This window comes from Phasianus colchicus, chromosome 20 (genome assembly GCF_987193195.1).
Source record: "Phasianus colchicus chromosome 20, bPhaCol1.hap1.1, whole genome shotgun sequence".
In the NCBI taxonomy this organism is placed as follows: Eukaryota; Metazoa; Chordata; class Aves; order Galliformes; family Phasianidae; genus Phasianus; species Phasianus colchicus.
The window spans coordinates 6,072,828-6,100,302 of record NC_143455.1 but is presented as its reverse complement, the minus strand read 5'-3'; the positions used below and the strand labels follow the sequence as shown (position 1 = coordinate 6,100,302).

Genomic DNA, 27,475 nt, shown 5'->3' with positions numbered 1-27,475 from the left:
TGAGGATTTGGAGTCATGGATTTTTTTCTTTTTTCTGTTTCTAGAAGCAGAGCAGGCAAAAATGCTTGATCATGCCATGCTGCTGCAGGTGATCAAAGAACAGCAGGTGCAGCAAAAGCAGCTACTTGACCAGCAGGCAAAGCTGCTGGCTGTGATTGAAGAGCAACACAAGGAGATCCACCAGCAAAGACAGGAAGAGGGAGGAGAGGAAAAGCCAAAACAAGGTAAGGAAACCACTGGAGAGCATGTGCCCTCTGAGAGCTGGTCATTGCTCAGAGCAGCTCCAAAATCAGACTGGGAGAGATCCAGGTCCTTCCAGCACATGGCAAAATTTGGTCTACAGCAAGCCATTCCTGACTGTGTTTGAGCTCCAAGGTGGGGATCCTCTGTGCAGAGATAATGCTGCTGCTCATGTCTCACCCTGTTTCCCCACCTGCCCCTTGGTGGTGATCTCATTCTTCAGTCTCATGTTGTGTACAACATGGTGGGAGCAGGGAACCTATTGCTTTCTGTAAGAAAAAAGGGTTGTACATGTCAGTTTTTCTTCTGCAGCAGAAATGCAACAGGAGCCTGCTGTGCCTCTCTCCAAGAGTAAGGAGGAAGAGAGCCTAGGAGCTAAGCAAGAAGCTGCTGCAAAGCCACTCGGTAAAGAGCCACCGGAGCACCCCGTGCCGGGCGCAGGCAGGCAGCCTGCTGAGTCAGCTGAGCAGCGCAGGGTAACGGCAGGAAGGCTGGAGGAGGCTGGGCACAGGCGTGAGATTCCTGGGGTTCCTCCCAAGGAGAGGAAGGTGCCACAACAGGAGATTGACAGAGCTGTTAGAAATGCCGCAGAGAACTGGGATCCCCTTCACGGAGATGCCCAGCGTGTTCCAGCAGCCAGAAACCACCTAGAAAAGAAGCCCTTGGCTGAGGATGCAGGAGGAGGTCATGAAGCCAAAGCTGGAAGAGACATCCACGAGAATTCCCTGAAAGCTGTGGAAGTAGCTACAGTTCCTATCCAAAGAGAACAGCTGGGGGCTGCCAAGGTTCAGGGAGTAGCAGGAAAGAGTCTGGAAAGAGACTCGGGAATAGACCTTAAAGCCAAAGCAGTGAGTCAGGTGGAGCCCAAAGACCTGGCAGTTGCACTGGACTCCTTGAATAAACGGAACATGGCAGGGAGTGAGCAGCACCTACGGGAACATCCGAGAGCTGCAGATGCTGAAGGGACTGATAAACAGCAGCCAGCCTCACGGGGGGACCTGGCCAGCAAAAGGCAGGTGAAGGAAGAGGATCCTCAGGAGAGAGTGGTGGATGTGGCCCAGGACCCTCAGGAAGAGCTCCAGGCCAAGCAGAGGCGTGTGGTTGGAGGGCTGGTAAATGGTGCTGAGAAGAAACCGAGCCCTGAGAACGCTGCTGCCCAAAAGCTGGAGAAAGGAGCGGCAATCCCAGGGGAACAAAAACAGGATCATGACATCAAACCGAACCGGGACCTGAAACTGCAGGTGGACCTGGACCTGCGACGAAGGAGGCGGGACCTGCTGCCTCGCCAGGAGGAGGAGGAGGAAGCTGCGCAGGGGGCGGGGGTCTTCATTGGCCTCAACCCCCTTCCAGATGTGAAAGTGAACGACCTGCGCAGCGCTCTGGAGACACGCCTGAACCAAGTGGCAGAGGGAGCACAGCAGGTGGTCCACAGCCGGCAGATCAAGCAGATGACAGAGGCAGATGGGAGCATGTGAGAGGGTGGCCGTGCGCCGTGGGTGGCTCAGGGTGTTGGCCACGGGTGTGAGGCTGGCAGGCTCTGCAGGGGAGGCTGCAGTTCTCTGGCTGTTTGCTGCTCAGGCAGCAGTCACCGAGCCAGCTGTGTGTTGTTGGATGCAGCGTGTGATCCGCGGGGTCTTCTGGAGCTACAAGTGCTGTGTGGGCTCCTGGAGTCCCTGCAGCGTCACACCTCCCCTGTGTGCCTGCAGAGAGCTGAGGTGACAACCGTGAAAGCAAAACTGTCCTCTGGCTTTCAGAGGTTGCCATTGAAGTTGGTTCCCTGCCAGCTTTCAGGGGCTGTTTTCAACATCTTGTTCATATCAAATTGCCTTCTCCCTCCAGCTCTCAGCTCCCCTCCCTTCAGAGCCAAGGTGTCTGTCCATGAGGTTCCCCTGCCTGCTTGGAGAGGCTTTTCTGGATTCCTCCACCGAGGACTCTGGGGCAGGGGTCTGGGTCTGCAGGAGCAGAACTGGGGAGAGATGCCTGACTCGTGAAGGGTTTCGCTCTGGAGCAGCACCAAGGCAGATTGAGTTGAGGACAGGCTTAGCTAATTGCTTTGGTGTTTCTCTTGAAATGGGAGCTGTTAGTCTTGCATGTTTAGGAGATAGTTGTGGTTTAGGGACCTAGTTTAGTAGAAATGCTGCCTTAAACGGGCACAACTGCTGCTGTTGTGCTGCCTCTACTCCCAGGGATTTAATTGGTTGGCCACACACTAGCAATAATGATGAGCTCTGCTCTCTCTTCACCCTCTCTGGATGCTCGCACTCTCATCTCTGCTTTCAAGCTTGACTTCTTCAGTCCAAAGTGCATTTCAAAGCTCAACCCAGGGGCTGCAGACCGCCCCCTCTCCAGCTTGATTTGTCTGCAAGAGGCAACTAATTAAGGAACAAAACACGTGGCTTAAAAGGGCAGATTCGAGGGGCTTGGCTCAAGCATACCTACCTCTTCTCTGTAACTCGATGGAGCTGTTTGTTTTTTGTGTTCTTCCCAGCCTTGTTCCATGCTGTGTTTTACGTCCATAGATGTCAGTACTCTGCCCCTAAAAATGTATTTTATGAGAAAGGAAGAGCTCTGGTTTGTTGCAGGCTCCCAGACAGTGGTTCATCCCATTGTTTTTTATTTTTACATCCTGACTTGAGAATGTAAGAAATCAAATCCCAAAGCTCACACTAGAACGGCTGACGTTTCCCAGCCTGGAGTCTACAGACCTCATCACTGTGGTGGTTTTTATATCAGTATCTCAAAAGTGTCTTTGGTAAACTAGCCTCGTTGAGTTTGTGTCTAGTGGGACCTCCTGGAGCCAGAGACAGGGCGTCACCAGGCCTGTAGGACAGCCACACTGTTCTGTAACTGGGCCTTGGCTGCACTGCTCACGTCTGCTCCAGCAGCCAAAGACTGCTGTGTGCCTGGATGTGTGCCTGTTGCTTGAAGGACGTCCTTGAGTTAAAGAGACACAGAGCAACAGCTGCGACTCAGCCCCACTTCTTCACCAGGACCTCCCACGCCGCTTCCCTGTGCGTCTCCTTGTGACTGCCGTAGCCTTAACCCTCAGGGCTTCATCGTACAAGTGAGCTTCTCCATCGCGCTGTCTTAAAGCACAAACCCAGGAGCCCTGCACAGCAGGGACTGGGCAAGGCAGGGGCTCCCGAGCACATTTCTCAGTGTGAGAGCCTGCAGCGTGGCTTGTCATCCCCTGCAGCGCTCAGCTGCTTTTCTATAGGAGGAGGAGCCTCCCTTCTCACACCTTGCTGTGTGCTGGGTCCACGCCAGGCTCTCCCATCCCGCAGGACGAGGACGTGCTCCTGCCCTGCGGTGGTGCTGTGGATTTGGTGATGTGGATTTGTTGCTGACCGTCTCTGTGGCGTTATGGATTTGTCGGCGTCGTCTCCGTGAACACAAAGGACCAAAGATGCTCTGACATTCCCCAGCAAGCCAGGAGGGACAGCAGAGTCCCTGCGTGGCCTCTCCTTGCCAGGGACCGTTTGCACCGGGTCTGGAGGGGCTGGTGGGAGCCTGAGCTGTGTAGATCAATAAAATAAGCTGAAGCATCTGTATCTGATTTTAATTTTTTAATAAACGGGCTGCGGATCCCACACAGGCACTGCTGAGCGGGGAAAAGCTTCTGCGTGGGGGGGGGAAGGAGCCTGGGGCCGGGGCCATAACGCCGGCCAACCCCGAGCTCCACTCCCCCGCGCTGCAGCTGCAGTCGCCGCTGTCACCTCTGGCACCTCAATCACTTGGCCGCCGCCGCCTGCAGAGGGAACCGAGTGAGCGCTGCTGCCGGTCCTCTCCCCACCCGAGCCCCTCTGAGGCAGCTCCCCGGGCCTACCGCGCGGGCGAAGCACTCCCGCAGAGCGTGGAACTCCCGCAGGCAGACGTCCCGCCGTAGCTCCGCGCTCCCAGCGGAGGCCGCGGCCACGCAGCGCCCGTAAGCGGAGGCCTAAAGCCGGGAAAGGAAAGAACCGGGCTCACCGAGGTGTCTGGGTCACCGAGAACGCTCCCGGCCCGGCCCCACCTGCTCCCCGCAGCCCGCCAGCAGCGCGGGGAAGCGCCGCAGCCGCGCTCGAGCCCGGAGCCAAACGCCTCGGCCCGACATCGCCTCACACGATGGGCGCCGCCATGATGGCGGAAGAGCTGTTGGCCGCCCGGCCTGCTTACCCACGTGCCCGCCTCTTCGGCGTCTTGATAGGGGGAGCGCCGCGTCTGTCAGTGCTCTGCTTGCTCGGATTGGCTAGAGTGGGCGACTGATGGCGTAGATTGGTTGCGCACAGACCCGCCTCCTGACCAGCTTCTGATTGGTCGCTCGCCAGAGGTAGCTCTGATTGGCGAAGAGGCCACTTGTTTACTTCCTGTCTCCCGCCCCTTTGCTGCCGGCGTCAGCCTCGGAGGCTGCTTCCGCCCGGAACTCCGCCCTTCCTGACTGCTGATTGGTGAATCTGGTGAGCTTTGCACTCCCATTGGTGCGATGCGTTTTCCGGAAGGCGGAAGTTTGAGGCCACATTGGGACCGGGCAGGGTCTGAGTCGGACTGTCATGGCGGTGCCGTTGCGGGACCGGTTGTGCTTCCTGAGCCGGGTACGGGCCGTGCTGGGGTGGGGGGCGGCCGGAGGGAGGGGGGGGGGCTGCCTGGGGGCGTGACGTCACTTCGCCCGTCGTGATGTCATCGCCGCACCCCTCACCTATCCCTGCGCCGGGTCTCCTTTGCCCAACCGCCGCCGGGCCCGGCTCTTGGCACCGTGAGGCCTTCACCGGCAGGTGACGTGACGTCACCAAGAGGGGCCTGACGTCACCGCGGGGACGTGACGTCACCAGTTATCCCCTGGGGGGTGGTGGGGTGGTGGGGTTCCGTAGGCAGCCCTCACCATTCCCACCCTCAGCTGCCGGTGCTGCTGCGTGGCACTGCGGACGAGGAGGGGCCGTGCCCCGGGTTCGTGCTGGAGGAGATCAGCAGTATCCTTTGGGGGAGCTGGGGCCGGGGGGGGCTGGCGATGGTGTGAGATCCACCCCTAACACGTGGCCCAGAGATCTCTCGTGAGTCGGCAGGCAGCAGCCAGTGCCTGCTGGAGTTCCTGCTGGGCCGGCTGCGCAGCGGCTCCTGCCACGTCAAGCTGAAGGTATGGCATTGCTGCGGGCTGGGGGCAGTGGTGGAGCTGTGGAGTGGACACTTCACCCCAATGTTGGACCCCCAACACCCTGTCAGGTGCTGAAGATCCTGCAGCACACGTGTGCCCAGGGTTCACCCCAGTTCCTTCTGCAGCTGAGGAGGAACGCTGCCTTCATTCGGGAGGCTGCAGGTAATGGGGTGAAGAGTAGGGCAGGGGGCAGGGAGGGGCTCTGTGTTGGTGCTCTATGGCTCTACAGAACAGCCTGGTGCAGCTTCTGCCCTGGCCAAGGCTGGGTTCAGCCCCAGCCTGCCCATCCTCATGCCTTGCAGCATTCACTGGGCCCCCAGACCCCCTCCACGGCAACAGCTTGAACCAGAAGGTCCGAGCTGCTGCGCAGGTGAGTGTTGGCCCCGTTACCTCTGTGCCTGGGCACTGCAGTGGAGGCTGGAGCAGCTCCCACTCCCTGTGCCTGGTGCTTCCCAGCTCTCTCTGCTCAAGCGTCCCTCTGTCCTGGCAGGACTTGGCCAGCTTTCTCTTCTCGGATGCTCTGCTCCCAACGGTTACCACACTGCCTGCCCGTCCCCTGCCTCCTGCAGGTAAGTGCAGGCTGTGCTGTACCCCCAGCTCCAGTGCCTTGCTGTGGTCTGGCCCCGTCTTACTGCTTGCTGGTGCACTGGAGCTGATGTCCCACAGCTCTGCCTGTTACAGGCTGAGATTATTGTGTTGGACAGAGAATTGTACCCAGGTAAACAGAGACACAGGCTGCCATAAGTGTTCTCTTCAAGTGCTCTGGCTCCCGTCTCCTCTATGCAGTTAAAGGCTCTGCTGTGCTTTCTGGGGGAGGAACAGCAGTGAGGGGAGACCCAAAATGCCTCTGCTCTTTCTGACTGTGCCTTGTACCACCCCTAGGCATGGGTTCCAAATCCAGTCCCTGCAGCTCCATGCAAGGATTTGGCTTCAGCAGCGAGAGAGGCGGCTCTGGTAAGTGCCGTCTGAAACTCTTGCTGGGCATTGCCCTCACCCTTCTTGGGTGCTGCCCCCCGGAGACCTTGGGCCAGACTCTCAGCTTCCCAAGGCTCTTTTCCAGCCTCAGCAGGTGAAGCCCTGCTCAGCACCATCCAGCGAGCAGCTGAAGCGGTGGCCAATGCTGTGCTTCCCTCACCGGAGGGACCCCAGTCTCACTGTGGGGAGCTACATGAGGATGCCTACCAGCCTGTGACAGCTCCTTCTCCTGCCAGGAGCCTGGCCAGCTCAACCAATCCACCAGCAGCCACTACAGCTCATGTTGCCCGAGGTGTGTCTCCCACTACCTGAGCTGTCCACCCCACTGTGTTTTGGGGTGGTTTGGTCTCCTTCTGGGTCACTCCCTGGTTTGCTGTTGCTGTCCTTGCAGTGAGCCACCAGCCAGGGCTGGCAGGGGGCGGCTGGGAGGAGGCAGACAGTGGGCACAGCTCCCAGAACTCCTCGCAGGAGAATGGTGACCTGAGCCGCACCTCAGACACCTACAGCAAATCAGGCAGCGACAGTCACTCTGGGGCCAGCCGGGAGCTGGTGAGCGGGGCTGAGAGGTAAGAATGGGGAACAAGGCACACTTCTATTGCTCTGAGTTCTTTTGAGATGGTTCCTCCATCTGCACGGTGCCTTTTTTTCCATACTGTATTTTCCATCTCCTGGAGCTGACAGGCTCTGTTCCTCTGGGGGCGTTTGTCCTTCTGGTCTGGGTAGCCCTCAGTCAGAGCTGATTGCAGGGACACTGCATGCATAGGAGGGAGCAGGGCTGTCCTCATCATTGTGCTTTCCCCGCACAGGGTGGATGCTGACAGCCTGGGTGATTGCCTGAGGGAGGTGAGCCTGGTGTCAGCACTGACCCAGGGTGCCAGGGTCTTCCTGACCAGGGAGGAGGCACAGCACTTTCTCAAGGAGTAAGTGCCCAAGGTGGATGCTCTCGGGGAGTGTGGGTTTCTGTGGTGTGGGCTTGGTGGGGCAGCGTGAACCCCACTTGCTCTGTTGGCCCTGGCTACAGGGCCAGAGTGCTTGTGGGGTGCTGCATGTGTCCATAACCACTGTCCCTGTGCCAGGTGTGGGCTGCTGAACTGCGAGGTGGTGCTGGAGCTGCTCAGTCGGGCCCTGGAGGACCCCAGTGACAATGTCCGCATGGTGAGTGCCCACAGGGCTGCTGCTGGTTTGGATCTGCCATGGGGGGCTGCAGGCTCAGGAGGGACAAGGGAAGCAGCTCTGCCAAGCTTGGAGATTTTGGTGCCTGCTGCCCTGCTCAGCTCTTGTCTCCCTACAGCGATCCATGAGCGCCATCTCATCCCTCATGTGCTCCGACCTGCTGGCTCTGGACCAGATCTTTGCAGGAACACGACAGCAACTGCAGCAGCTCAGCCAAGGCAGCCCTGGCCCTGTGGCCAACCGAGCAACCAAGGTGACTCTTGGGACATCCCTATGACTCCTCCCCAGATGGCGGTGCTCTCTGCGGCTTGTTACCCTGTCCCTGGGGGCACCCCTTGCTACCAACCTATGGAGTCTGTTCTGTGCGTAACGAATGGGCAGTAATTGTGTCCCAGAATTGTACTGCTGCTCCCAGAGCCTGCAGACCCTTCTGCCCTGAGGGTGGCAGCAGGCACTGATGCCCAGGTCATGGGTCCCTGGGGGAAGATGCTGGGGCCAAGCCCTGCTAATGCTTGCTGTACCCTTTTTCACCTCTCCTCCCAGATCCTGCGGCAGTTTGAGGCTCTATGCAGAGGCCGCCCGTCCCCCAAAACCTCACGCCCGCGCTCAGCTCCATCTACTGTCGCTGAGGGCTCAGCCCCATGCACTGGGGACCTGCTGACGGACATCCCGCCCTTACCCGATGAGAGCATCCTCCAGCCCCTGAGTGCACCCACGCTCCCCAGCACTGCACCAGCTGCGGGGACAGAGCCGGGATTGGAAGCAGAGCCCTGGGAGCAGCCCGGCCCCACGGCAGTGCCTGTCCCACACAGACAGGAGGCAGCGAGCAGGTTGGTGGGGGATGTGGGCACGACGGCAGCGCCCCCCCGCAGCCTGTCCCTGTTTGCTGGCATGGAGCTGCTGGCACCGCCGGGCACAGCGCTCGCCCCGTGCTCACTGCCTGCGGAGCTGCGGACGTTGCCACAGCCCCAGGATGACACCGTGCCCGATCCAAGCGACACAGAGCCCTCAGCCTTCTCCTTCCTCAACGTATAGCTGCTCCCGAGATCCTGCGGGGCTGCAGGCGATGGCTGTGGGGCTCAGCGTGGGCTTCTTGCTAACAAGCAGCCCTACGGAGGCTAAGGCAATGGGGCTGCGCCTGGGTGCTGCCAGGGAGCTATAGAATATGAAATGGGGCCGGTGGCAGAGCTTTAAGGAGATTGTCACTGTCTTCCCGTTCTGGGAAGGTAGGTGGCCCGGCCTGACCTGCAGGGGTCCGTGCTGCAGACCCTGCACTCATGGGGCCGGGGAAGCCCTGAGTTGGACGCAGGGTCAGAGCTGTAGGGGTCGCGCTGCGGTGATGCTGGTAGGGCCGCAGCCGGAAAGCATCAATAAACCTGAGCGCGGATGGGACCTGCGGCTGCCTCCGAGTGGTTGCTGGGGCTTCGGCCCTCACAGTGCCGGACCGAGGCCCCCCCCTTTGGACCCAGACCCCCCCCTTTGGACCCAGACCCCCCCCTTTGGACCCAGACCCCCCCCTTTGGACCCAGACCCCCCCCTTTGGACCCAGACCCCCCCCTTTGGACCCAGACCCCCTTTGGCCGCACAGACCACGCCTCCGCACCCCGCATCCCTCCTAGCCCCGCCCACATCGTTCCCACCTCCCGCCCCCTTCCTCGCCTCAGCCAATCCCGCTCCTTGCTCCTCCCCGCGTCGCTCCGCCCATTCCCCCTCTGACCGATAGCCGCCTCATCCAATGGCACGGCCCCCGCCCCCTTCGCGCTGACCAATGAGGGCGGGCGGACGGCGCGGGCAGGTGAGGGGCGGGGCGAGGCCTGGGTCCGGCGGGGCGGCTGCACCCGGGCCGGGGGTCCGGCGGGGCTGCGCGGTCGGGGCCGCCGCGTGGGGCCGTTCCTCGCCCCGCCGCAGGATGAGGAGCGCCCGTAGCAGCTGCTCGTGCCCGGGCGGCGCCGCGGAGCTGAGCCTTACCGGGCTGCCCGTGCCCGTGACGCGACGGCCCGGCAGCGCCTCGCCCGCCAAGCACGTGGTGCGCTCCGTGTCGGTCGTCGGCGATGGGAAAACCAAAAGGAACGCGCTGGTGGGTGACGCTGTGCTGGGGACGAGGTGGGTTGGGATGGGGGGCTTTGGGGGCCGCGTCAGAGAGCGGCCAGGGGGATGGGAGGTGGGGCTGGGCGGGGAGGAGCGCGGTGGGGTCGGACGAGGACGGGCGCGGAGTCGTGCGGTTGGGGAGGAATAACTGAGTGCATCGCTGTGGGTACGGGGCTGAGCTGCTGGGAAGGACCTGCGGGTCCTGGGGGCCGGCGATTGGGTTGAGTTGAGTGATAATTGACTGTGCCAGCAGCGTGCCCCGCGGCCAAGGAGGCCGTTGGTTCCCTGGGGTGCATTGCACGGAGGTGCTCCCCTCTGCTCTGCCCCGGGGAGGGCAGGTCTGGAGCGCTGGGAGGCGCACAAACCCACCTGCGTGCTTTCCTGCTCTGAGGATCCTGCTGGAGGAGGGATCCTCGGTGGCTGAGTGGTTGCTGCTGCCTTGGCTTTCTGCCTTGGTGTTTGTTTGCTGGGCAGGTAACGAGCACAGCCCTGCTGTGTGCTGGGGAGTCAGCAACCAAGCACAGCCCCACCTGCTCAGCGGGAGCCTGGCAGGGTGGTGGGGGTACCAGTGTTGTTAGTGGGGTGTCTGAGCACCGTGGCAGGGCAGCACCACCCGAGCTGTTATTGGTGATCCTCACCGAGTTTTGCTTTCTCCTCCCCCAGGAGGATGCAGGATCCAGAGCCATCAACAACCTCCGGAGGTCCAACAGCACCACCCAGGTCAACCAGCAGGCGAACAGCACGCACAGGTATGGCTGCAGCGTGTGAAGCACTGCTCTCCTGTCCCACCAGGAAACCACAGCCGTGCACAGCCAGGCACTGAGATGTTCTGTCACACACGCTGCAGGCCGTAACCTGGCTTTGCAAAGCTAAGGTCCCCTGGGAATTGGGGAAATAAGGATGGAGCTTTTCACTTGCAGCAACTCCTTCTGGACTTACCGAGTGTAGTTGGGCTGTGATAGAAGAGGGCAGTTCCTTTGACTGCAGTGACCTCCCAGAGCCTGTCTCTGAATGGAAATTTTCAGTTCTTTTTGCCCTTCAATGTATTTTCTCTCCACGCGCCCTGCAGAAGCATAATGTTCTGTGTAAAAATGTATCATTCATAGATTTGTGGCTGTGTGATGATTCTCTGTCCATTTTTTCCCCATGCCTCGGCGTGCTGTGCCTTTGTCAGCCACTGCTGTGCTGCAGCCACGCTGCTGAGCCCAGATCAGAGCAGGTTTCTTGCTGGAGCAGCCTGAGTGATGGGAATCCTGCTGTGACTGCCTCGTTGCCATGTGCATGCATTCAATATTAACCCCAGGACACATATCCTTTCCTTCTCTTTGCCTCGGGCTGAAGCTCAGAGCAGACAGGAGAATTCCTGACCTTCTTTGAGAGCAGTTCTGGTGGAAGAAAGAAGGTGGCGAGTGTGAGCAAAACCTCTCTGGAGAGGAAAACCACGTGGAACATCCTGGTGAGGGTTGTAGGCTGAGCTGACTGCTGGCACTAGGAGCAGAGCGTGGGGTGGGGGTCTGGTGGGAGGGATTCCCCAGGGTCTGAGCACAGTGGGGATACAGGGTGTCCATGGCAGCTGGGCTGATCCCTGCTCCACCTGCAGCTGCAGTTGGCACAGTATCTGAGTCCAGGGTTGTGGCTGCAGCTCCATGCACCTGGCTCTGAGGGAGGCAGGTGGCAGTGCAGGAGGACTGCAGTGCTGCAGAGCTGAGATATTCCCTTGCGTGGGGGAGAAGTGGGTTTCTGGAGGAAGAACAAAGGGCTGGTTTGGTGCTTGCTCACTCTTATTTGTGTTCCCCCCATGGCAGGATGATCAACCACGAGTTTTTCCTGGCCCCTCTGGCTCCCGCACCGCCGAGCCTCCAGCAGGCATGAGGAAAAAGGAAGCCACCGTGCTCCTAGCAGCCAATTTCACAGCCAACAATAGGTAGGAGGGGTGGCCCTGAGCCAGCAACCTGCAGGCCTGGTGCTGAAGGAACCAAACAGAAAATGTTTGGGCAGAGGAGGCGGTGCCAGTGCTGTACTTTTGTGCTCTGCTGGGCCCTGCTGGGAGCGTGCTTGGGGGCTACGAAGGAGTGTGGTTCCTTTGGGTAGAGGCCACTCAAGTTCTGGGAAGGGGAACGAGTAAGATGTGAAACCCCTGGGCTGGGAAAGTTTTAAGTGTGAATGTTCAGCACAGTGTGAGCAGCAGGCTGTTGTGTCTGTTGGGCTGTGTGCATTGTCTGTGGGGTAACAGCTCCTGCATCCTCCCCTGCTTGCTGCAAGGAATGCTTGAGGCAGTGGTGAAGGTCGTTGTGCAGTACGTGCTGTCCCCTTCAGATCCAGTCATCGTGTGTTCTCTTCCCTCTATGCAAGGAGCAACAAGGGCGCGATGGGGAACTGTGTCACCACCATGGTGCACAATAACTATTCCACCACTGACAAGGGCCCTGCACCCAAAAGCTCCAACCAGGCTCCGAGCTCCCTCAAGTAAGTGTGGGCCAGCTGCTGGTCTGGGAGCTGCACTGACCCCATGTTTGTGTGAGGCAGAGCCGGCTGGGATGGTACCAGTGGCTTTATTTTCTGCCTTAGCAACGTCATCAAAGCGACTGCAAACGAGGACAGTGAGAGCAGCAGCTTCATGAAGTCTCAGAAGAATTTCTCCAGCAACAATATCATGACCCGCAACAACAACAGCAGCCTGCCCCGGAGGAAGGAGGTGACAGAAGAGGAGGCAGAGAGGTGAGCTGGGGGGGTGGGAGAGGCAGCAGGATGGCATGGGACCAGGTTTGTTGGTGTCTTGTGGGACTCTGGGCCTGGGAATTGCTTCTCTTGGCACACGGGGTTGAGCAGCTTCTCCCTGCCTGCCACTCAGCTCAGTGCTCTTTGCGTTATCCCAGTCAAAAGAACGTGATCTTCCACGCTCTTGAGCTGAACCAGTTTCTCCTACTTCGCTGGGCTGGGGTGCAGGGCTGTGCTGAGCAGTTCCTGCTTTGCTGTGGCAAGAGGTGATGGTGGGGGGCCGTGGGGCTGATGCTGCTTCCCTTGCAGGTTCATCCAGCAGGTGAACCTCGCTGCTGTGACCATCCAGCGCTGGTACCGACGGCACTCGCAGCGGCGCAGGGCAGGAGCAGCGGCTCTGGGGCGCTTGCTGGCTGCCAAGAGGGAGGTCTGTCCCCTGGCTTTCCCTTACCATCACATCTACCAGCCCAAACCTGAGCTGCGGGGCACGGGGGGGGGGCTTTGCTCTTGCATTGCATTGTCCCTGTTAGGGTGCCATGGGATGCAGCCGGGAGCCTTTCCAGCAGCAGGCAGGGAGAGTGGGGCAGAGTTTGTGCTGTTGCTGTCTTGGGTGCCTCTCATGGTCAGAGGAGGGAAGCCCTCTTGCAGCTCGCTGCAGTGAACCAGTAACGATTGGCTCGTTAGGGAGTGACGTGTCATCTGCAGCTATTTGTGTTTCGTTGTGTTTAATTATTTATCCAAATAACAAAGAGCGCTGTAGCTCTTGTTTGTGAGATGCTATTTTTAAGCCTTGTCTCCTTGGTGGTTTCAGCCTCGGATGACTAATAATTGCATTTGGTGTCTAGAGAAAAGAAGTTGCTGAAAAGTGGAGCTTTTTGGAGGGGTCTTTCCCTGCGAGGAGGGGTGGGCTGTGGGAGGGGGTGACTCTGGGGGGGCACATCCCTCCCCACTGCTTTGGATGTGGACGAGCTCCCGGTCACAGCATTGACCTTTCTCTCTGGAAGGAAAGGCAGCAGCAGGAGGAGAGAAACGTCCTGGATTTGCGTGACAGGAAGGATGAGGAACGCCGGAAGATCCGGGAGGAGAAGGCACGGCTGGCACGGCGTGCTGCCATCCAGGTAGGGATGAGGCCCTGCGCCGTGCCCTGTGCTGCAGCAGTACCTCAGCCTCTCCTCTGCATCTCTAAGGGCTTCCCATGAAGCTGAATTCTAGTGAGCGCTCCCTGTGGAGGCTGAAGTGCCACAGAGAAGTTTCCTTTGTGCTCCTGCCAAGCTTGGCAGCTCACCCAGTGCTGGTTTCCATCAAGTTCTCAGGGAAAGGGAGGCTGCACTCAAACTGAAGGCAATAACTGCAGCTCCTCGGGGCGGCCAAGGACGAGAGAGGTCCCCCGAGGGTCTGTCCTTGGGCTTGGGTCGCTCTGTATTGTGCTGAGCTCTGCTCTGCACTCCTGGCACTGATGCAGGAAGCACCTCGCTGTCCTTGCCGTGTTCTTGGCAGCCCTTAATGGCAGGAGGGGACGGGTGCTCCTGGAGCACAGATGAGGGGCTGGGCCTGTTACAGACCACGGGGAGTTGCTCATTTGGATTGGAATAGAGCTGGGAAGAGTTTTAAAAGCCCCAGTTTCTCTTTGGCCTATATGGAGTCATGTTTCAGGGGAGTGCTGCGGGAGGCACAGCAGTGAGCAGCTGTGAAATGCTGCAGCAGCCGTGCAAACACGTGCTCATGCCTTCAGTGATTTCTCAGAACACAATTAAAGCAGCCCCCAGGCACTGCTTTGCCTGGCCCTTGAGCTGCTGATGCAGTGTGGTCAATTCAGAGGCCCTTCGCAGAGCAGCAAAGGATGCTGCACAAGGGCATGCAGGACCTCATCCACCACCACCCCTCTGCTCCCAGTAGCAAGAGGCAGAACTGCTCTTCCTGTGCTTGCACTTTCTCTGAGCAGAGCTGGCCTTGTTAACCATGCAGAGCTGGCTGTGTGGTGTGGTGCTGTCTCTTAGCTCTTGCTCCATCGTGTCAGCACCATCCTGTGCTGGGCAAGACCTGATGACTTCTCTGTCCCTACAGGAGCTGCACCAGAAAAGGGCCCAAAAGGCTTCTGACACAAAGCGCTTGGCAGAAGAAGAGCTGGCGCAGGTGAAGGAGGGCAGAAGGATAGCAAAGAAAAAGCCTGCCAAGCCTGCTTCTGCACGGAACGGCAGTCCAGCCAGCAGCATCATCAAAGCCAACAACGCTGGTGAGTCCCTGCTGCAGGTCTCCATGCTTTGGAGCAGTGTGTGACAGGGGAAGGAGGGTGTTGGAGGGGCGGTTCTCACTCTGGGGAGCTGCTTGTTGCAAGCACATGAGAACAGCCTGCTTCCTGCAGATGCCAATTTCCATTCTGTAGCTGCAGAGCCAGAAGCAAGCAGCCTCACAGAGCTCAGCTCCGCGCCTTCACAGGATCATGGTGTGGAGGACAAGCTGCAGGTGGGTCTGGCTTCGCCTCGAGGTGCTCCTGGTACAAACTGTTCTGCTGGGGTGGCTGTGGAGCCTGGGTTTGCTTCTGTGGAGATCCGGCAAACTGTTTGACTCCAAGCTATGTCATCATCTCCTCCAGGATGTGAGCTCCAGAGAGACAGGAGGCGAGGATCTGGAGACGGTGGTGACTGCTGTCAGCAGGGCTCCATCCAAGGTGACTCTCAGCGAGCTGCTGGACACACTCAGGCTGCTGGAGGAAGAACCAGAGCTGCTGCCTTCTCCAAAGCTCTTCAAGAAAGACAAATACACCTGGGTAGATGGGGTAAGTAGAGGGTTGGGGAGAGTTGCATCGGTTCCAGGCAGAGCCTCCTCACTTGTGGGTTGTGGAGGGCAGGAAGGCTGGGAAACGTGGCTGGTTCCCTGCCACTGGGTGTGCAGGGAGGAGGAGTGGAGGAGTTTGGAGCAGCTGGGGTGTCCCTAGGGAGGAGCAAAGCCTGTGAGGGCTGAGCACAAAGAATGGGCTGCTCCCTGGAGCAGATGGAGAGTTGAGTTGCAGTGCAGCCCCTCCTAAGCCCCCCACACTGCTGGAGCTTGCAGTGTCCCGTGCAACAGCTGCATCCATCCTGCAGGAGCCCAGCTCCAACTCCCTGACTGCTGACAACTTGGAGAAATTTGGGAAGCTGAACCACTCCCCTGGTGTCCCTGAGGATGGGGCCCTGCTCTCAGAGGCCAAACTCCAAAGTATCATTAGTTTCTTGGATGAGATGGAGAAGTCTGAGCAGGAGAGGCCCAGATCTGCCACCTCGGCCACACAGCGGGAGGTGAGCACTGGGTTGTGCTGGGGTGGTGGACCCCACTGGGGCCGCCCTCTGCCTTTGCCAAGGTTCCACGTGGTCTCTGCCTTCCCTTATTCTTTTTTTTCCCTATCCCAGGGGCTCCTGTCTGAAGAGGAGCTGGCGCACTTGGAGCAGGCATCAGCTGTTGCCACGGAGGTCACGAGCTCCATCATGAGGCTGAAGCTGGAAGTGGAGGAGAAGAAGCGAGCCATCAGCCTGCTGCAGACAGCCTTGGTGTGTGAGGCAGATGCCCTTGCTTGCTGGGAAGAAGGACAAAGAGCCCTCAGCAGATGTTCTTTGGAGCAGTGGCTTTGAAGCACAAGATTACAGCTTTCCTGCCTGTGCCTAGCAGTGCACGGTGCTGCAGAGAGCTCGTGTGGGCAGCCAGAGGCTGCTGGGCCATGCAGCAATCTCGGTTGTTGTTAGCATGGGAAAAGATCTGCAAGATCCTTCCTGGTCTGCTGTGGGCTTCTCTTGACCTTCTCTTGGCTGCCTGCTGTTTGAAGCTTGTCTTGGCCAGTCCAGAAGCCCTCAGTCCTGGGTTGAACTCCTTCCTTTTGTCATCAGGGCTTTGGGCTGCCTTGCTGAGCAGGGCAGGCGGTTTGAGCATCCGAGGGCTTTGGTGTAGCCGCTCCTGGTGGTTCTGGCCCAGAGTGCCCTCCAGGTTTAATAGCTATCTCCTGTGCATGTGCTGTTGCAGCTACTCCCTCTCATGTCTTGTGGTTCTTTCTTCCCTACATAAAAGGCTCAGCAGAGGGAGCTTACTGTCCGGCACGTCAAGCAGACCGAGAAGGAGCTTGGCCACCAGCTCCAGCTGCAGAGGGAGCAGTACGAGGCAGCTATCCAGAGACATCTGGCCTTCATCGACCAGGTAATGCCATCCCACCTCAGCCTGCTGTTTCTGCTGCCAAATGTGGGGCTGGCTGTGCACTGCCTGGTTGCCTGATTCTTTTTTCACCCTTCTCAGCTCATTGATGACAAGAAGGTGCTGAGCGAGAAGTGTGAGACTGTGGTGGCTGAGCTGAAACAAGTGGACCAGAAGTACAGCAAGAAGCTCACCCAGATGCAAGAGCAGCACGAGCAGGTGAGGGGAGAGGGCAGGTGGGCTGCAGGGAAAGGGGATGGGATGTGGCAGGGGCTCCCGAGCAGTGTGGTTTTGCACCTCAGGGAAGCCCAGTTGCTGGTTGTAAGTAGTGAGGCACAGGGCTTTGCCCTGGCTACCTAAGAGGCTGTGCTGCCTGAAGCTGGGTGCATGGGACTGACTGAGTGGTGGTACAAACCCAGTGCCACAGAGGCCGTGTGCCTGTGGCTGTCTCCTGTGCTGGGTTACATCCAACCCCCTTTGCAGGAGCAGGGATGCCCTCAGAACTAAGTGAGGATAAGATAATAAAGTAGCGTGGGGCGTTTGGGGCACACAGCAGGGTTCTGTGGGTGTCACGATGCTCTTGCTGTCACCTGTCCCTGGATGTGGGGCTGTGTGGTCCTGCTGCAGTGCTACTGCTGGTCCTTGCCCTCCTGCCCCGAAGATGGGGACAGCTTGCCTTCTCTCTGCTGCTTTGTGGCCCCACTGTGAGGCTCATCCTGCTGACCTGCTCCCTCTTGTCCTTGTCCAGAACTCCTGCAGTATTCACACAGGTTCAGCCCTCACACAAAAACAGCAAAGACTTGCTGGGCTTACGTTGCCATGCTGCTGTGCTTTGAGTACAGCTGGGAGGACAAAGCTAGCATGGTATTGCTATGCCTGGATTTGCTGCTGCAGTGCCTCAGTTCCCTCTCCCTGCTCCCAGCAGGAACAGCCCAGAAGCTTCTCTTCTTCCCCTGAGCCCCCGTGGTTGTCCCTGCTCTCTCCCATGCTTGTGACCATCTGGTTTTACTTCTTCCCTGCTTTCTGCTCTTCCCCCATCGTTCTGTGATTCCCTTTCTCTCTCCCTCTCCTCCTTTCTTTCTCCCCAGGTCTGGCGTGCTTTGGGCCCCTTTTGTGAGGTAAATGCATCCTTCACTCTTCTTGTGTCTTTGCCCTTCTGCCTGCATGCACCAACCCACCTGCCCTGCAGCAGGGCTGGGTCTGTGGACACCCCTTCCCCACAGCTGTGGGGAACACAGTGGGATGGGAGACTCCCATGCATGGGAGCCTCAGTCCCATGTCCCCAGGGAAGGGGGAGGCTGGAGGAGGAAGGACACGCACACCCTGATCTGCAGCCATTGCCCAGCCTCAGGTTCCCCTCTCCTCTCTGATAGGTCCTCCCAGCCATGGCCAGCAAGTGTATGGGCTGCACGCAGCTGAGGACGTCGGCTCCTGCCTGCAGTGCCCTTTTCTACAGCTGAACTAATAAGGGTTTTCTTCCCTAGTTTCTTTCTGAAGTTTTCCTATTGGCTTCCAAACAGGAGATCAAGAAGCTCAAGGAACTGATGAGTGCAACGGAGAAGATCAGGAGGGAAAAGTGGATTGATGAGAAAACCAAAAAGATCAAAGAGATCACTGTGAAAGGTACAGACACGTTGGATAGAGATGGAACACAAGAAAACCCATGCATGTCTTCCCTTCCCAACCCATCCATGCCATTGTGGCCAGAGCTGAGGCACCCGCAGAGCTCTGGGTTGTGCTGAGCATCCTCCCTACTGCCCCAGGGCTGGAGCCAGAGATCCAGAAGCTGATCACCAAGCACCGTCAGGACATCCAGAAGCTGAAGATGCTGCATGAGGCCGAGCTGCTGCAGTCAGACGAGCGGGCAGCACAGCGGTACTGCAGGCAGGCAGAGGAGCTGCGAGGGCTGCTGGAGCAGCAGAAGGAGGAGCAGAGCCAGCGGGAGCGGGAGCTGGCCCGGCAGCGGTACGTGGGGCTCATGGCATCGGGGTGGCATCCAGCACCCACCCACAGTGCGTTCCTGGTGCTGTCAGCAGTTGGCATCCACGTGGGGCAGCTCCAGGAGGTGGTATCTGGGCATCTTCCAGAGCTGTGTTGGGTGGCATACAGGGCAGGGTGGAGGGAAAGCCCTGCAGCTCTGTGCCGGGGGCCCAAACACCCTGAGCCTGGCACCTTGCTGAGACCACTCTGCCCCCAGGTGTGAGAAGCAGCTGGAGCAGGAGGAACAAGCACTGCAGCAGCAGCGGCGCCGGCTCTACGCTGAGGTGGCTGAAGAGAAAGAGAGGCTCAGCCAGCAGGCAGCCAGGTGAGAGCTGGGGCTGGGGGGCAGCTTTGTGCCTTGTGCCGTGTCTCCCTGGCATGTTGTGAGCTGTGGGCTGTGTGTGGGCAGGCAGAGAGCGGAGGTGGAGGAGCTGAGGCGGCAGCTGGAGGCGAGCAGCTCGGCTGTCACCGCTGCACTGAAGGAGGAGTATGCCAGAGAGAAGGAGGAGCAGGAGAGGCGGCATCAGGTGTGTTGTTCCTCTGTCCCTTGGGGCCTAGCAGCATGAGCAGGGCTGTTCTGGGTGCAAACAGTCCGTTCCCTGTGTCCTGACACAACCAGGAGCTGCGTGCATGGAGCTGTGTACTGGCACCCTATGGGCAGCATGCACACGTGGGATGAGGGAGGGCCATGCCCAGCTGTACCCACTGGAGCTGAGCAGTTCTCTTCCATCTGTAGACAGAAGTGAAGGTGCTGAAGGACCGACTGGAGCTCGAGAAACAGGCCTGGGAGGCCAGCTATGTGAAGAAGGAGGTAATGGCCGGGGCTGCCCTGCTTGGGAGCTGCTGCCCTCAGGCTCGGAGCTGATGTTTCCCCCCTCTGTTGCTGTTTCCAGGAAGCCTGGCTGCTCTCCCGGGAGCGGGAGCTGAGGGAGGAGGTGAGGAAGGAGAGGGACAAAGAGATTGAGTTGGTCATCCAGCGCCTGGAGGCCGACATGTCCTCCGCCAAGGAGGAGTGCGAACGGGCAGCTGAGAACAGGTGGGAAGGGAGAGGGGGTGCTCCCAATTCCCTTCCCTGTCTTATGGGCCTTGTGCCTGTGCAGGGAGCTCTGGACATGCGCTGGGGCTGGGGATCTCCCGTGTGGCTGCAGCACTGGGCTCTGTCTTCTTTTCCTTTAGGATCAAGAGGATCCGGGACAAGTACGAGGTGGAGCTGCAGGAGCTGGAGAGGTCTGAGCGGAAGCTGCAGGAGCGCTGCAACGAGTTGAAGGGGCGGCTGGTGGAACTGGAAGGAGAGAGCATCCGTCTGCAGGGCCTGCTGAAGCACAAGGAGCAGGAGGTGGAGGAGATCCGGAAGGTGAGCAGAGAGCAGGGTTGGGGGTCTGGCTCCAGTGCACTGCATCACAGCACAGGGTCACACCGGTGTCACCCTGCAGGTACGGGACCAGCTGTCTCAGGAGAGGAGCAGCCTGGCAGAAGTGATCCGGCAGGAGTTTGCAGACAGGCTGGTGGGCACAGAGGAGGAGAACAAGAGGCTGAAGGCAGAGATGGCGGAGCTGCGTGCCCGGCAGCGCCTGGAGCTGGACAGGGTGGTACGGGAGAAGGACCGAGAGCTGGAGGAGGTCCACAGGAGGTGAGGGGCTTTGTGCTGGGCTTGCAGCTGGGGCAGCAGGTATACGGCTGGCCTGGGGGGTTCCTGCTGGTCCAGCGTGTGTTCTGCAGCCTGCTGCGGGCCTGCATTAAGCTCCTGCATGGACATGGGGGTGGGAAGTAGTTGCCATAGCTCCAGGAGTGCTTCAGGGCTGTAGAGAGCATGGGTTCTGGCACTGCTGGTGCTGGATGAGTGTCAAGCAGCTGGTCCTTTGCTTTTCCTGCCTGCGGGGGAGGGATTCTGCAAGCAGAACAGGAATCTGATGGGGAAGCACATCGTCTTCTGCAGGAGCACTTTCGGTGTGGAGCAGGGGCTGTGCTGGCTGCTGTCTGTGGTATGGCCTGATCCCTCCTGTGCCTTTGCAGGGCTGTTCACCACTAGCTGCAGTGAGCAGGCGGAGCTCAGAGGCTTTCCCAGAGCCAGCCCAGTGCTTTACTTGGAGAGGCAGGGTGATGCCCTGAGCGTGGGCCAACCCATCACCACCATGCATGCTAAGCCATGAGCAAGTGTGGGTTTGCTGGGAAGAACTGGGAAGAAATTTCCCTGTGATCTCTTTAGTTAATGAAGTCGTGTGAAACTCATGTCCATTCTTCCTGCAGATGACTTGATTCAAACACATAGTGCTACCAAAGTGAATAACAGTGCTCCTAGCATGCAGGGGCATCCCAAGCCCGGAGCAGCTGCTCTGTGGCACTGCAGCTTGCTTAGGGTGTGGAGAAGGGCAGCTTTTTCCTGTGCCCAGATCCGGGAGTGATGAGAGCTGGGTGCTGGGCTCAGCCTCTCCCCATCTCCCTGCTCAGGGTGAAGACAGCCGTGGCGAGGAAGGAGGAGAACGTGAGCAGCCTTCGGAAGCAATACGAGGTGAGCAGGTTGCTGCCCCTGCCCTTCCTGCAGCACTGCCCAGGCACAGCTCACCCTGGCTCACTGTCTCACAGGCTGCAGTGCAGAGAGCCGACCACCTGGAAGCCCTCCTGGAGCAGCAGCGCCGGCAGCTGCTGGCCACCGAATAGCCCTGTGCCACCTGGGTGCATGGGCCCCTACCGTGGGGCTGGGGGTGGCTTCCTTCTTCCCTCCCCTTTTTTTTTTTTTTAAACTGGTGCCTCGGCTGGGGGTCCCAATGGGGACATGTGGCAGCATTTGGATTTCTGGTGGTTGTGTTTTAACAATAAAAGCTGCTCTGGTTTCTACAGCTTTGATCTATATGTCCTTGGGGAGAGGGGAGCCTCTGTGCTGTTGGCATCCAGGGCCTTTTTTTGTTTCTTTTCTTTGCTGATGCATGCATCCCTCCCTGCGTGGCCCCGAGCGCGCTGTGCTGGGAGCTGGGGGCTGAGCCCTGTGGGCAGCGTGGGGCCGAGAGCTCTGTGCAGAGGGGAGGTCAGTGCCATGTGCTGGCAGTGGGCTGAGCACAGCCTGTTCCCTGCCACCTCGAGGTGTGGGGGGAGAAGAGAGCCGTGGCCCAGCAGCTTGCTGTCTGTTCTGCAGCCCCGTTCTGCCTTTCAAATGAAATAGCTGTGAAGTGCAATGGGAGAAGCCAGGCTGCTGGGAGGAGACTGGACCAGGGCATGATGCGATCTCACAGCCCTTCAAATCCATCACCACCTCCCAACAATATTGGGAAACGCCCGCGCTGAGCTCATGGCATCCGTTTCCTCTCAACAGGCAGTGTGTGACCCCTCCTGTGGAGGTTTTTCTCTCCAAGAAGGCGAGGGCTGCTGCTCAGGGTCAGCAAATGTTTTCTCATTGGAGTCCCAGGGCTGATACGTGCCTTCAGCCAGGCTCTGGAGACCATGGGACAGAGGGCACAGCAGGCACTGGGTGCACACTGTGCTCTCCGGGTCACCTCCTGTGTTACCTCTCATAAAAGCCATCTCCCTGATGGTCATTTCCCATAAAACACTCCATTTCATGCTGCAAAGGGCCGTACCACACAAACAGCTGATTGTGCACCAGTCCCCCTTTCTCTCTCTTTCCCCTTTTTGGCACTGGGGTAAGAACATCCACCCTCTGTGTTACCATGGTCTGTGGTGCAGTGATAACGTGGTGGAGCACGGGGTGATGCTGCCCACACAGTCCAGCAGAAAACCCCAAGTGTGACCTGCACTGGGATGGCTGCTGGATGGCAAAACCCACAGTGATGACCAGAGATGCCTCTGTTGCCTCCTTCCCCCAAAGACTGAGTGATTCATAACCAGAAGTCTGCATTGAGAGTGCAATTACTGTGCCATGTGCTGACGGTCAGAGTTCAGCCTGATCAACGGAGGGTGCTGGAAAGCCCAGGTAACGGGAATCTAAAGCTGTGCTAATGGCTAGTTCTGTGTCACTAAGCTGTGCTAATAGCTGGCAATTCTGTGTCGCTGTAAGAAGTGGAGGTAGCAATGAGCTGCGCTGCCAAGCTCTGCATGTCACCATAGCATAGCTGTAAGCACAGCCCTGCAGCCCGGCCCTGGGGGTCCCTGTGTCCATCCCTGCAGTGCTGGGTGGCGGCCCTCCAAGAAACACCCATCTGTAGCAATTACTTGGTGCGAGCTTTGTTTTTACTATTCTTGCTTTTCTAACAACCGCTTCCTGAGCTCCGTTTCCTCTTTCCTCCCTTTCATGCAGCTTCTGACTGCAGCGCTCCGCTCCTAGCCCTGAGCTGTGCTCTGCCCCATCCGCTCCTAGCCCTGAGCTGTGCTCTGCCCCATCCGCTCCTAGCCCTGAGCTGTGCTCTGCCCCATCCGCACCGCGCTGCCTGGGGCAGGACGCTGGCCGTCCCCGCTCCAGCTGTACTTTATCACACGGGCGCAGCGGCCACGGAGTCCCACGGCCGACGGGAGGAAGGCAGGGGCGAGGACAGGAGCGCTTCCCACTTTGAGCCCTGCATCAAGGCTGAGGTTCCCATCCCTCCATGCAAGCATCCACCATGAGAAGACCCCCAGGAAGCCGCTGCTGCCCCCCAGCCCTGATGCTGTGCTCGGGACGCTGTGCCCGCAGCACCGGGCTGCTTCTCACCCTGCTCGCCGTGCTGCTGCTGCTCCTGCTGCTGCCCGCACAGCGCAGCCTGTGGCTCCAGCTCTCCAGGTATGGTGGGGCGGTGGGGTGGGAACGGTGTGGCCCCTTGGCTGTGGTGTTGTTTTGCTCCAGAGTCATTTTGCCCTGGGAAATGATTAACCCTGAACCCGCCTGTGGCTGCCCTCTCTCTGAGTTCCGTGCTCGGTGCAGCTCCTGGCCCTGGCCTGGGGCCCAACGGGGTGGCTCTGAGCCCAGCTGCTTTCTGTTTTGTGGGGTGGGGATGGCACTGCTGTGCCCAGATGGGTGCGGGCAGAGCCACAGCAGCACTGCCTGCACCTGTCCTGAGCCTCTTCTGCACTGTCACAGGGCTGGGGATGGGGATAGGACCCTCCTGCATCCCTCCTGGCCTCCTCTCTCCTCCCGCAGGACTCCTGTCCACCACAGAGCCACAACCACGGCAGCCCCACAGCGGGTGACACAGGCAGCATGGCCATCCCCCGGCCCCAGCATGCCACCAGAGCTCGGGGACACATATGGGCAGGATGAGACCTACAGCAGCTCGGTATAGCAGTGCCACAGTGCTGGGGCAGGGACACAGAGGTATCGTGTCCCCATGTGCAGGACACCACGAAGGTGCCATGCTGCACGATCATTCATCCCCTGTGCTTCCAGGGCTGTCCCAACAGCATCAGGAAGAAGATTGGGGCCACTGAGTTTGGGGCCACTTTCCTGCCCACCATCCCGGTGCTGCAGTGGGCACGGCACGCACAGGAGGATGAGTACCAGAGGCTGCACCAATACGGGGGAGCTCATGGCTGGAAGGACATCCCCTGGGATGGTGCGTGCGGGTGGGGGCACAGCGGGTCCCTGTGCATGGGGGGGGATGGTGGAAAACAGCACCATCCCATGGAGCGGGAGGAGAGAGTGCTGAATGTGAGACACCCCCCCTTGTGCCACCTGCAGTGCTGAAGTCATCCCTGTCCCTCCTCAACGCCTCGAGCAGCGCTCTGCTCTTTGACATCCGCCCACTGGCCACAAGTTGCACCCGCTGTGCTGTGGTGGGCAACGGGGGCATCCTCCATGGCTCTGGCATGGGCCCCACCATTGATGCTCATGACTACGTGTTCAGGTGAGGGCATAGGGCATGGCCAGGGTGCAGCTGCGGGGGAACCACCACCACCTCCCTGCGTGTCCCTTTGCAGGGTGAATGGGGCCATCACGGAGGGCTTTGAGCGCGATGTTGGCAGCAGGACGTCCTTCTACGTCTTCTCCACCAACACCATGGTGAACGCGCTGCGCAGCTACGCCGCTGATGGCTTCCGGCATCCACCCCAAACACCGGTGGGGGATAACAGGGCATGGGGACAGGGGAGCTGTGGGCACAGCACTGTTGTCATCTCCTGATCGTTGGTGCGTCCTCTGCTGCAGGAGACTTGCTACGTCTTCCTCCCAGACCACGACCGTGACTACCTGCTGCTGCGGGCGGCCCTGAGCCAGCAGCGTGTGGACAGTGGCCGGGATGAGGGGGTCCAGTAAGTGGTCGTGTGGGGGGGACACAAGCACATCCCCGTGCCCCACAGCTCCCAGCAGCTGCCCACACCTCCCCACAGCCCCCAGGAGTTCTTTGGGAAAGACCTGCAGGCGGGGAAATTTAGGATGCTGCACCCGGATTTCATCCGCTACCTCAGGAACCGGTAAGAAGCCCCCAGGTGGGGGGGTTTCCCCTTTCCCATCCCACTGCTGGAGGTGTCTCAGGCTCCTGTTCACTCCCCACAGATTTCTCCGTTCCCACATCCTGGCCACCCCATTCTGGCAGCTGTACCGGCCCTCCACCGGCGCCGTGATGCTGCTGACCGCCATCCACACCTGTGACCAGGTGGGCACCCCGTGTCCACAGCTCTGCCCTGGGTGCAGCACAGCTCCTGCAGCCCTCCACCCTGCTCAGCAGCGCTGCTGCCTCCCGCTTGGCATCCACACACCCCCTCTGCCACAGTCACTGCTCATACAGCTGCTCCCACAGCACTGCCCCATCCCCTGTGCCAGGGTGGTGAGCTCAGCCCTGTGTCTTGCAGGTTAGTGCCTTTGGGTTCATAACACCGGGCTACCGGGCGTACTCAGACCACTACTACGACCGTGAGCGCAAGGAGGTGCAGTTCTTCATCAACCACGACCTGAGGATGGAGATGCAGCTGTGGCAGCGACTGCAGCGCAGTGGGATCCTGTGGCTCTACACCGGCTCGGAGGGGACGTGATGCCATCGGGGTGCGGGGCTGGGTGATCTGCTGGGACCTGTGAGTGAGGAGCTGGGCTGGGACTTGAGCAAAGTTTGTAATGAGTTTTACCAGGCCCTGCACAGCTCTGATGTGGGGTAAAATTAATGAATCATGTGAAACTGAGTGTGGGAGAAATAGAAATTGAACCTGTCCCTGCCTGGAGAATGGGAATGGTGAAGCACCCAGGGAGAATCTAGTGCTGTGACTCCATGGGGGGCTGCTGTGTGTGCAAGGGGCTCATGGGTGAGTCCTTAATATGGTTTGTATAGCGGCATCTCCTGCTGGGGCTGCCTCCTGCCCATCTGGGGGATTCTGCAATGCCTCTACCCTGGGGAGGGATCTGTAGCATCCTCTGTTTGTTGCCATAGCCCTGGGGTGGCAGCCCCTGTCCACGTCCCCCATTCTGTGGCTGGGAGGGCCGCTGGTGCCCTTCATGTCCATCATTCCTGCTGCCGTCTTGGGGGCTCTGCCCCCATCCCTGTCCCTCCCCAGCATCACAGAGCTTTTTCTAGGCCAGTGCCCAGTTCAGGCATGAATAAACCAGCAGCGTTGCATAACTGGGGCTGCAGATTTACACCGGATGGCTGCCCGAGCCCTGCTGCTGCACGGTACCCAGGCCCAGGGCAACTGCCTGCATGCCACAACCCTGCCCCATCCCTGCAGGCAGACAGAGCAGAACAGAGCAGCACAGCACAGCAGTCACTCATGGCTGTGCCAAGCTCCCCAATTAAGGAGCCTTCCTCCTGCCGTGGATTAGCCAGGATCAGTGGAGCCCGAGAGCGGGCCGAGCTGCTCGGTGGGAAGGAGGTCAGGAGGGCCGGGTGCTTTTGGCAGCCGCCGTGCAGAGATTGTGGCTCAAGCTGGTGTCTGCCCAGCAGGGATTAGCTGCGGCCCCAGACAAAGTGGCCGGGTGGCTGGAGGGGACAATCCCAGTTCCCATCCCGTGCCGGGCATCCAACACGATGCCTGGGTTATTTCAACCCCATCCACTCACCAAAGCCACCTCACAGCAGGAAGGTTCCATCAGGATGGGGTGTGGGTTCCTGCTGCAAGCTGCTTGCCCACCCATGGGTACGTTCTGCCTCGTGGTGACTCAGCTGTGCCAGCTCAGCAGCACACAGAGCAGGGCCATGGGAACAGCCCTGCAAGGCCACCACCTCCCCATGGCACCCACTGCCCTCTGTCACCCCCCCACCCCACTACATCCCCTGGAGCCCAAAGCTCCATCCCAGCAGGGTGCACAGGGGACGTGTGGGTGTCCCCAGGCTGCGCTGAGCCAGAGCATTGGCTTGCACATGGTTGGGGGCAGTGGGGGGGCCATGGGTGTGCTCATACTGGGGGGCAGCAGTAGCATGAAGGAGTGAGCTGGTTCCCAATGATGGAGGAATGTTTATTCCCTGTGAAGTCTGCAGTTTTTCCAGCCCTGTATCTATTTGCGGCAACGTGACATGTGCGGCGTGGTGTTCTTTGCAAGCTTGAAGTCTTGTAAAAAATTAATTGTTGTATGCAAAATTTGGCTTTAAATTTTAAAATCATCAGTGAGCCCTGTACTGGAGGCTGTGTGTGCTGCTCCCCAAGGAGTGCAGACCCAAAGGGACATCTGTCGTGGGTCCCTGCACCAAGCTGCCTCCTGGGGGGCTGCTGACTGGGTGTTCCTGCAGGGCTGCAGGGATGGTGTGGTGCACCCACGATCTGGGGGTGCAGCCCCACGTGCGGGGGCTGCGGCGTTGAGCTCACGAGGCTGAGCTGTGCTGTGTTTATAATCCCAGCCCGAAGGGTCCCCCACTGAGTGGGGATACGTGGGGTGCTGCTCCCCTGCCAGGGGTTGGGGTCTCGGGTCCTGGGGGTGATGCTGGGACAGGTGGAGATGGAGGATACAGGGGCGGTGTCCCCCGTCCCGACCCACGTTATCACATCGCCCCCCGTCCCATCCCGCTCCCCGCAGACGGTACAGCACTATCGTAGCTCCGCGGGGCCGTCGTTGCCTTTACCGACCGTGGGCTGGGGGCTGCCCCGTGGGGACCCCCTCTCCGAGGACGGGGCTGGGGTATCTCCCGTCGGGGCCGCGCGGGGGCGGCGGAGGCGCGATCCCAGCGCCGCGGACCG

At 59.5% G+C, this 27,475-nt stretch overlaps 5 protein-coding genes across 13 annotated transcripts in view; 4 read left to right on the top strand and 1 right to left on the bottom strand.

Moving 5' to 3' along the window:
- SLC38A10 (solute carrier family 38 member 10) overlaps nucleotides 1-3,791 on the top strand; it is a 31,008-nt gene extending 27,217 nt beyond the window's left edge. The window contains exons 15-16 of one of the 2 annotated variants that reach the window (XM_031598895.2): nucleotides 45-224; nucleotides 556-3,791. In XM_031598895.2, coding sequence (XP_031454755.2) covers nucleotides 45-224; nucleotides 556-1,715 — 1,340 coding nt within the window. In that variant the 3' untranslated portion in view covers nucleotides 1,716-3,791. Of the gene's footprint in view, nucleotides 1-44; nucleotides 225-552 lie in introns of both variants that reach the window. The other variant, XM_031598894.2, reaches the window with a different exon arrangement.
- A 2-nt stretch (nucleotides 3,792-3,793) lies between these two features.
- On the bottom strand, nucleotides 3,794-4,393 carry NDUFAF8 (NADH:ubiquinone oxidoreductase complex assembly factor 8). Its single transcript, XM_031598905.2, has 3 exons — nucleotides 4,253-4,393; nucleotides 4,067-4,177; nucleotides 3,794-3,988 (listed from the first exon to the last, which is right to left on the bottom strand). The coding sequence occupies exons 1-3, from the start codon at nucleotides 4,331-4,333 to the stop codon at nucleotides 3,971-3,973; spliced, it is 210 nt and encodes a 69-aa protein (XP_031454765.2). The 5' UTR covers nucleotides 4,334-4,393; the 3' UTR covers nucleotides 3,794-3,970.
- A 294-nt stretch (nucleotides 4,394-4,687) lies between these two features.
- Nucleotides 4,688-8,953, top strand: TEPSIN (TEPSIN adaptor related protein complex 4 accessory protein). Of its 2 annotated transcripts, XM_031598901.2 has the most exons (13): nucleotides 4,703-4,811; nucleotides 5,114-5,186; nucleotides 5,259-5,350; nucleotides 5,437-5,530; nucleotides 5,671-5,738; nucleotides 5,859-5,937; nucleotides 6,251-6,322; nucleotides 6,429-6,635; nucleotides 6,735-6,909; nucleotides 7,150-7,263; nucleotides 7,420-7,498; nucleotides 7,635-7,769; nucleotides 8,060-8,952. In XM_031598901.2, exons 1-13 carry the CDS (start codon nucleotides 4,770-4,772, stop codon nucleotides 8,549-8,551), a joined length of 1,722 nt encoding a protein of 573 aa, XP_031454761.2. In that variant the 5' UTR covers nucleotides 4,703-4,769; the 3' UTR covers nucleotides 8,552-8,952. The 2 variants fall into 2 exon arrangements, with proteins under 2 accessions (XP_089978323.1, XP_031454761.2); XM_090122197.1 differs by lacking the exon at nucleotides 5,114-5,186 and having other exon boundaries at nucleotides 4,688-4,811; nucleotides 8,060-8,953.
- A 388-nt stretch (nucleotides 8,954-9,341) lies between these two features.
- CEP131 (centrosomal protein 131) lies at nucleotides 9,342-21,294 on the top strand. 5 transcript variants are annotated; one of them, XM_090121930.1, is made up of 26 exons: nucleotides 9,351-9,619; nucleotides 10,268-10,353; nucleotides 10,951-11,060; nucleotides 11,410-11,528; nucleotides 11,957-12,070; nucleotides 12,173-12,322; nucleotides 12,632-12,749; nucleotides 13,327-13,440; nucleotides 14,387-14,555; nucleotides 14,685-14,785; nucleotides 14,916-15,098; nucleotides 15,406-15,597; nucleotides 15,709-15,846; nucleotides 16,358-16,483; nucleotides 16,580-16,696; nucleotides 17,566-17,595; nucleotides 17,998-18,100; nucleotides 18,241-18,442; nucleotides 18,675-18,782; nucleotides 18,867-18,984; nucleotides 19,194-19,268; nucleotides 19,351-19,493; nucleotides 19,634-19,811; nucleotides 19,891-20,087; nucleotides 20,906-20,966; nucleotides 21,041-21,294. In XM_090121930.1, the coding sequence occupies exons 1-26, from the start codon at nucleotides 9,426-9,428 to the stop codon at nucleotides 21,113-21,115; spliced, it is 3,321 nt and encodes a 1,106-aa protein (XP_089978056.1). In that variant the 5' UTR covers nucleotides 9,351-9,425; the 3' UTR covers nucleotides 21,116-21,294. The 5 variants fall into 5 exon arrangements, with proteins under 5 accessions (XP_089978059.1, XP_089978056.1, XP_089978057.1 ...); XM_090121931.1 differs by having other exon boundaries at nucleotides 9,352-9,593; nucleotides 10,946-11,060; XM_031598899.2 differs by lacking the exon at nucleotides 17,566-17,595 and having other exon boundaries at nucleotides 9,352-9,619.
- Nucleotides 21,295-22,663: 1,369 nt separating this feature from the next.
- Nucleotides 22,664-25,492, top strand: LOC116232515 (alpha-N-acetylgalactosaminide alpha-2,6-sialyltransferase 2-like). Of its 3 annotated transcripts, none has more exons than XM_031598903.2 (9): nucleotides 22,664-23,165; nucleotides 23,463-23,658; nucleotides 23,769-23,934; nucleotides 24,060-24,225; nucleotides 24,299-24,437; nucleotides 24,525-24,628; nucleotides 24,707-24,790; nucleotides 24,873-24,972; nucleotides 25,169-25,492. In XM_031598903.2, exons 1-9 carry the CDS (start codon nucleotides 22,993-22,995, stop codon nucleotides 25,346-25,348), a joined length of 1,308 nt encoding a protein of 435 aa, XP_031454763.2. In that variant the 5' UTR covers nucleotides 22,664-22,992; the 3' UTR covers nucleotides 25,349-25,492. The 3 variants fall into 3 exon arrangements, with proteins under 3 accessions (XP_031454763.2, XP_031454764.2, XP_031454762.2); XM_031598904.2 differs by having other exon boundaries at nucleotides 22,665-23,165; nucleotides 23,523-23,658; XM_031598902.2 differs by lacking the exon at nucleotides 22,664-23,165 and having other exon boundaries at nucleotides 23,172-23,658.
- The last annotated feature ends 1,983 nt before the right edge of the window (nucleotides 25,493-27,475 follow it).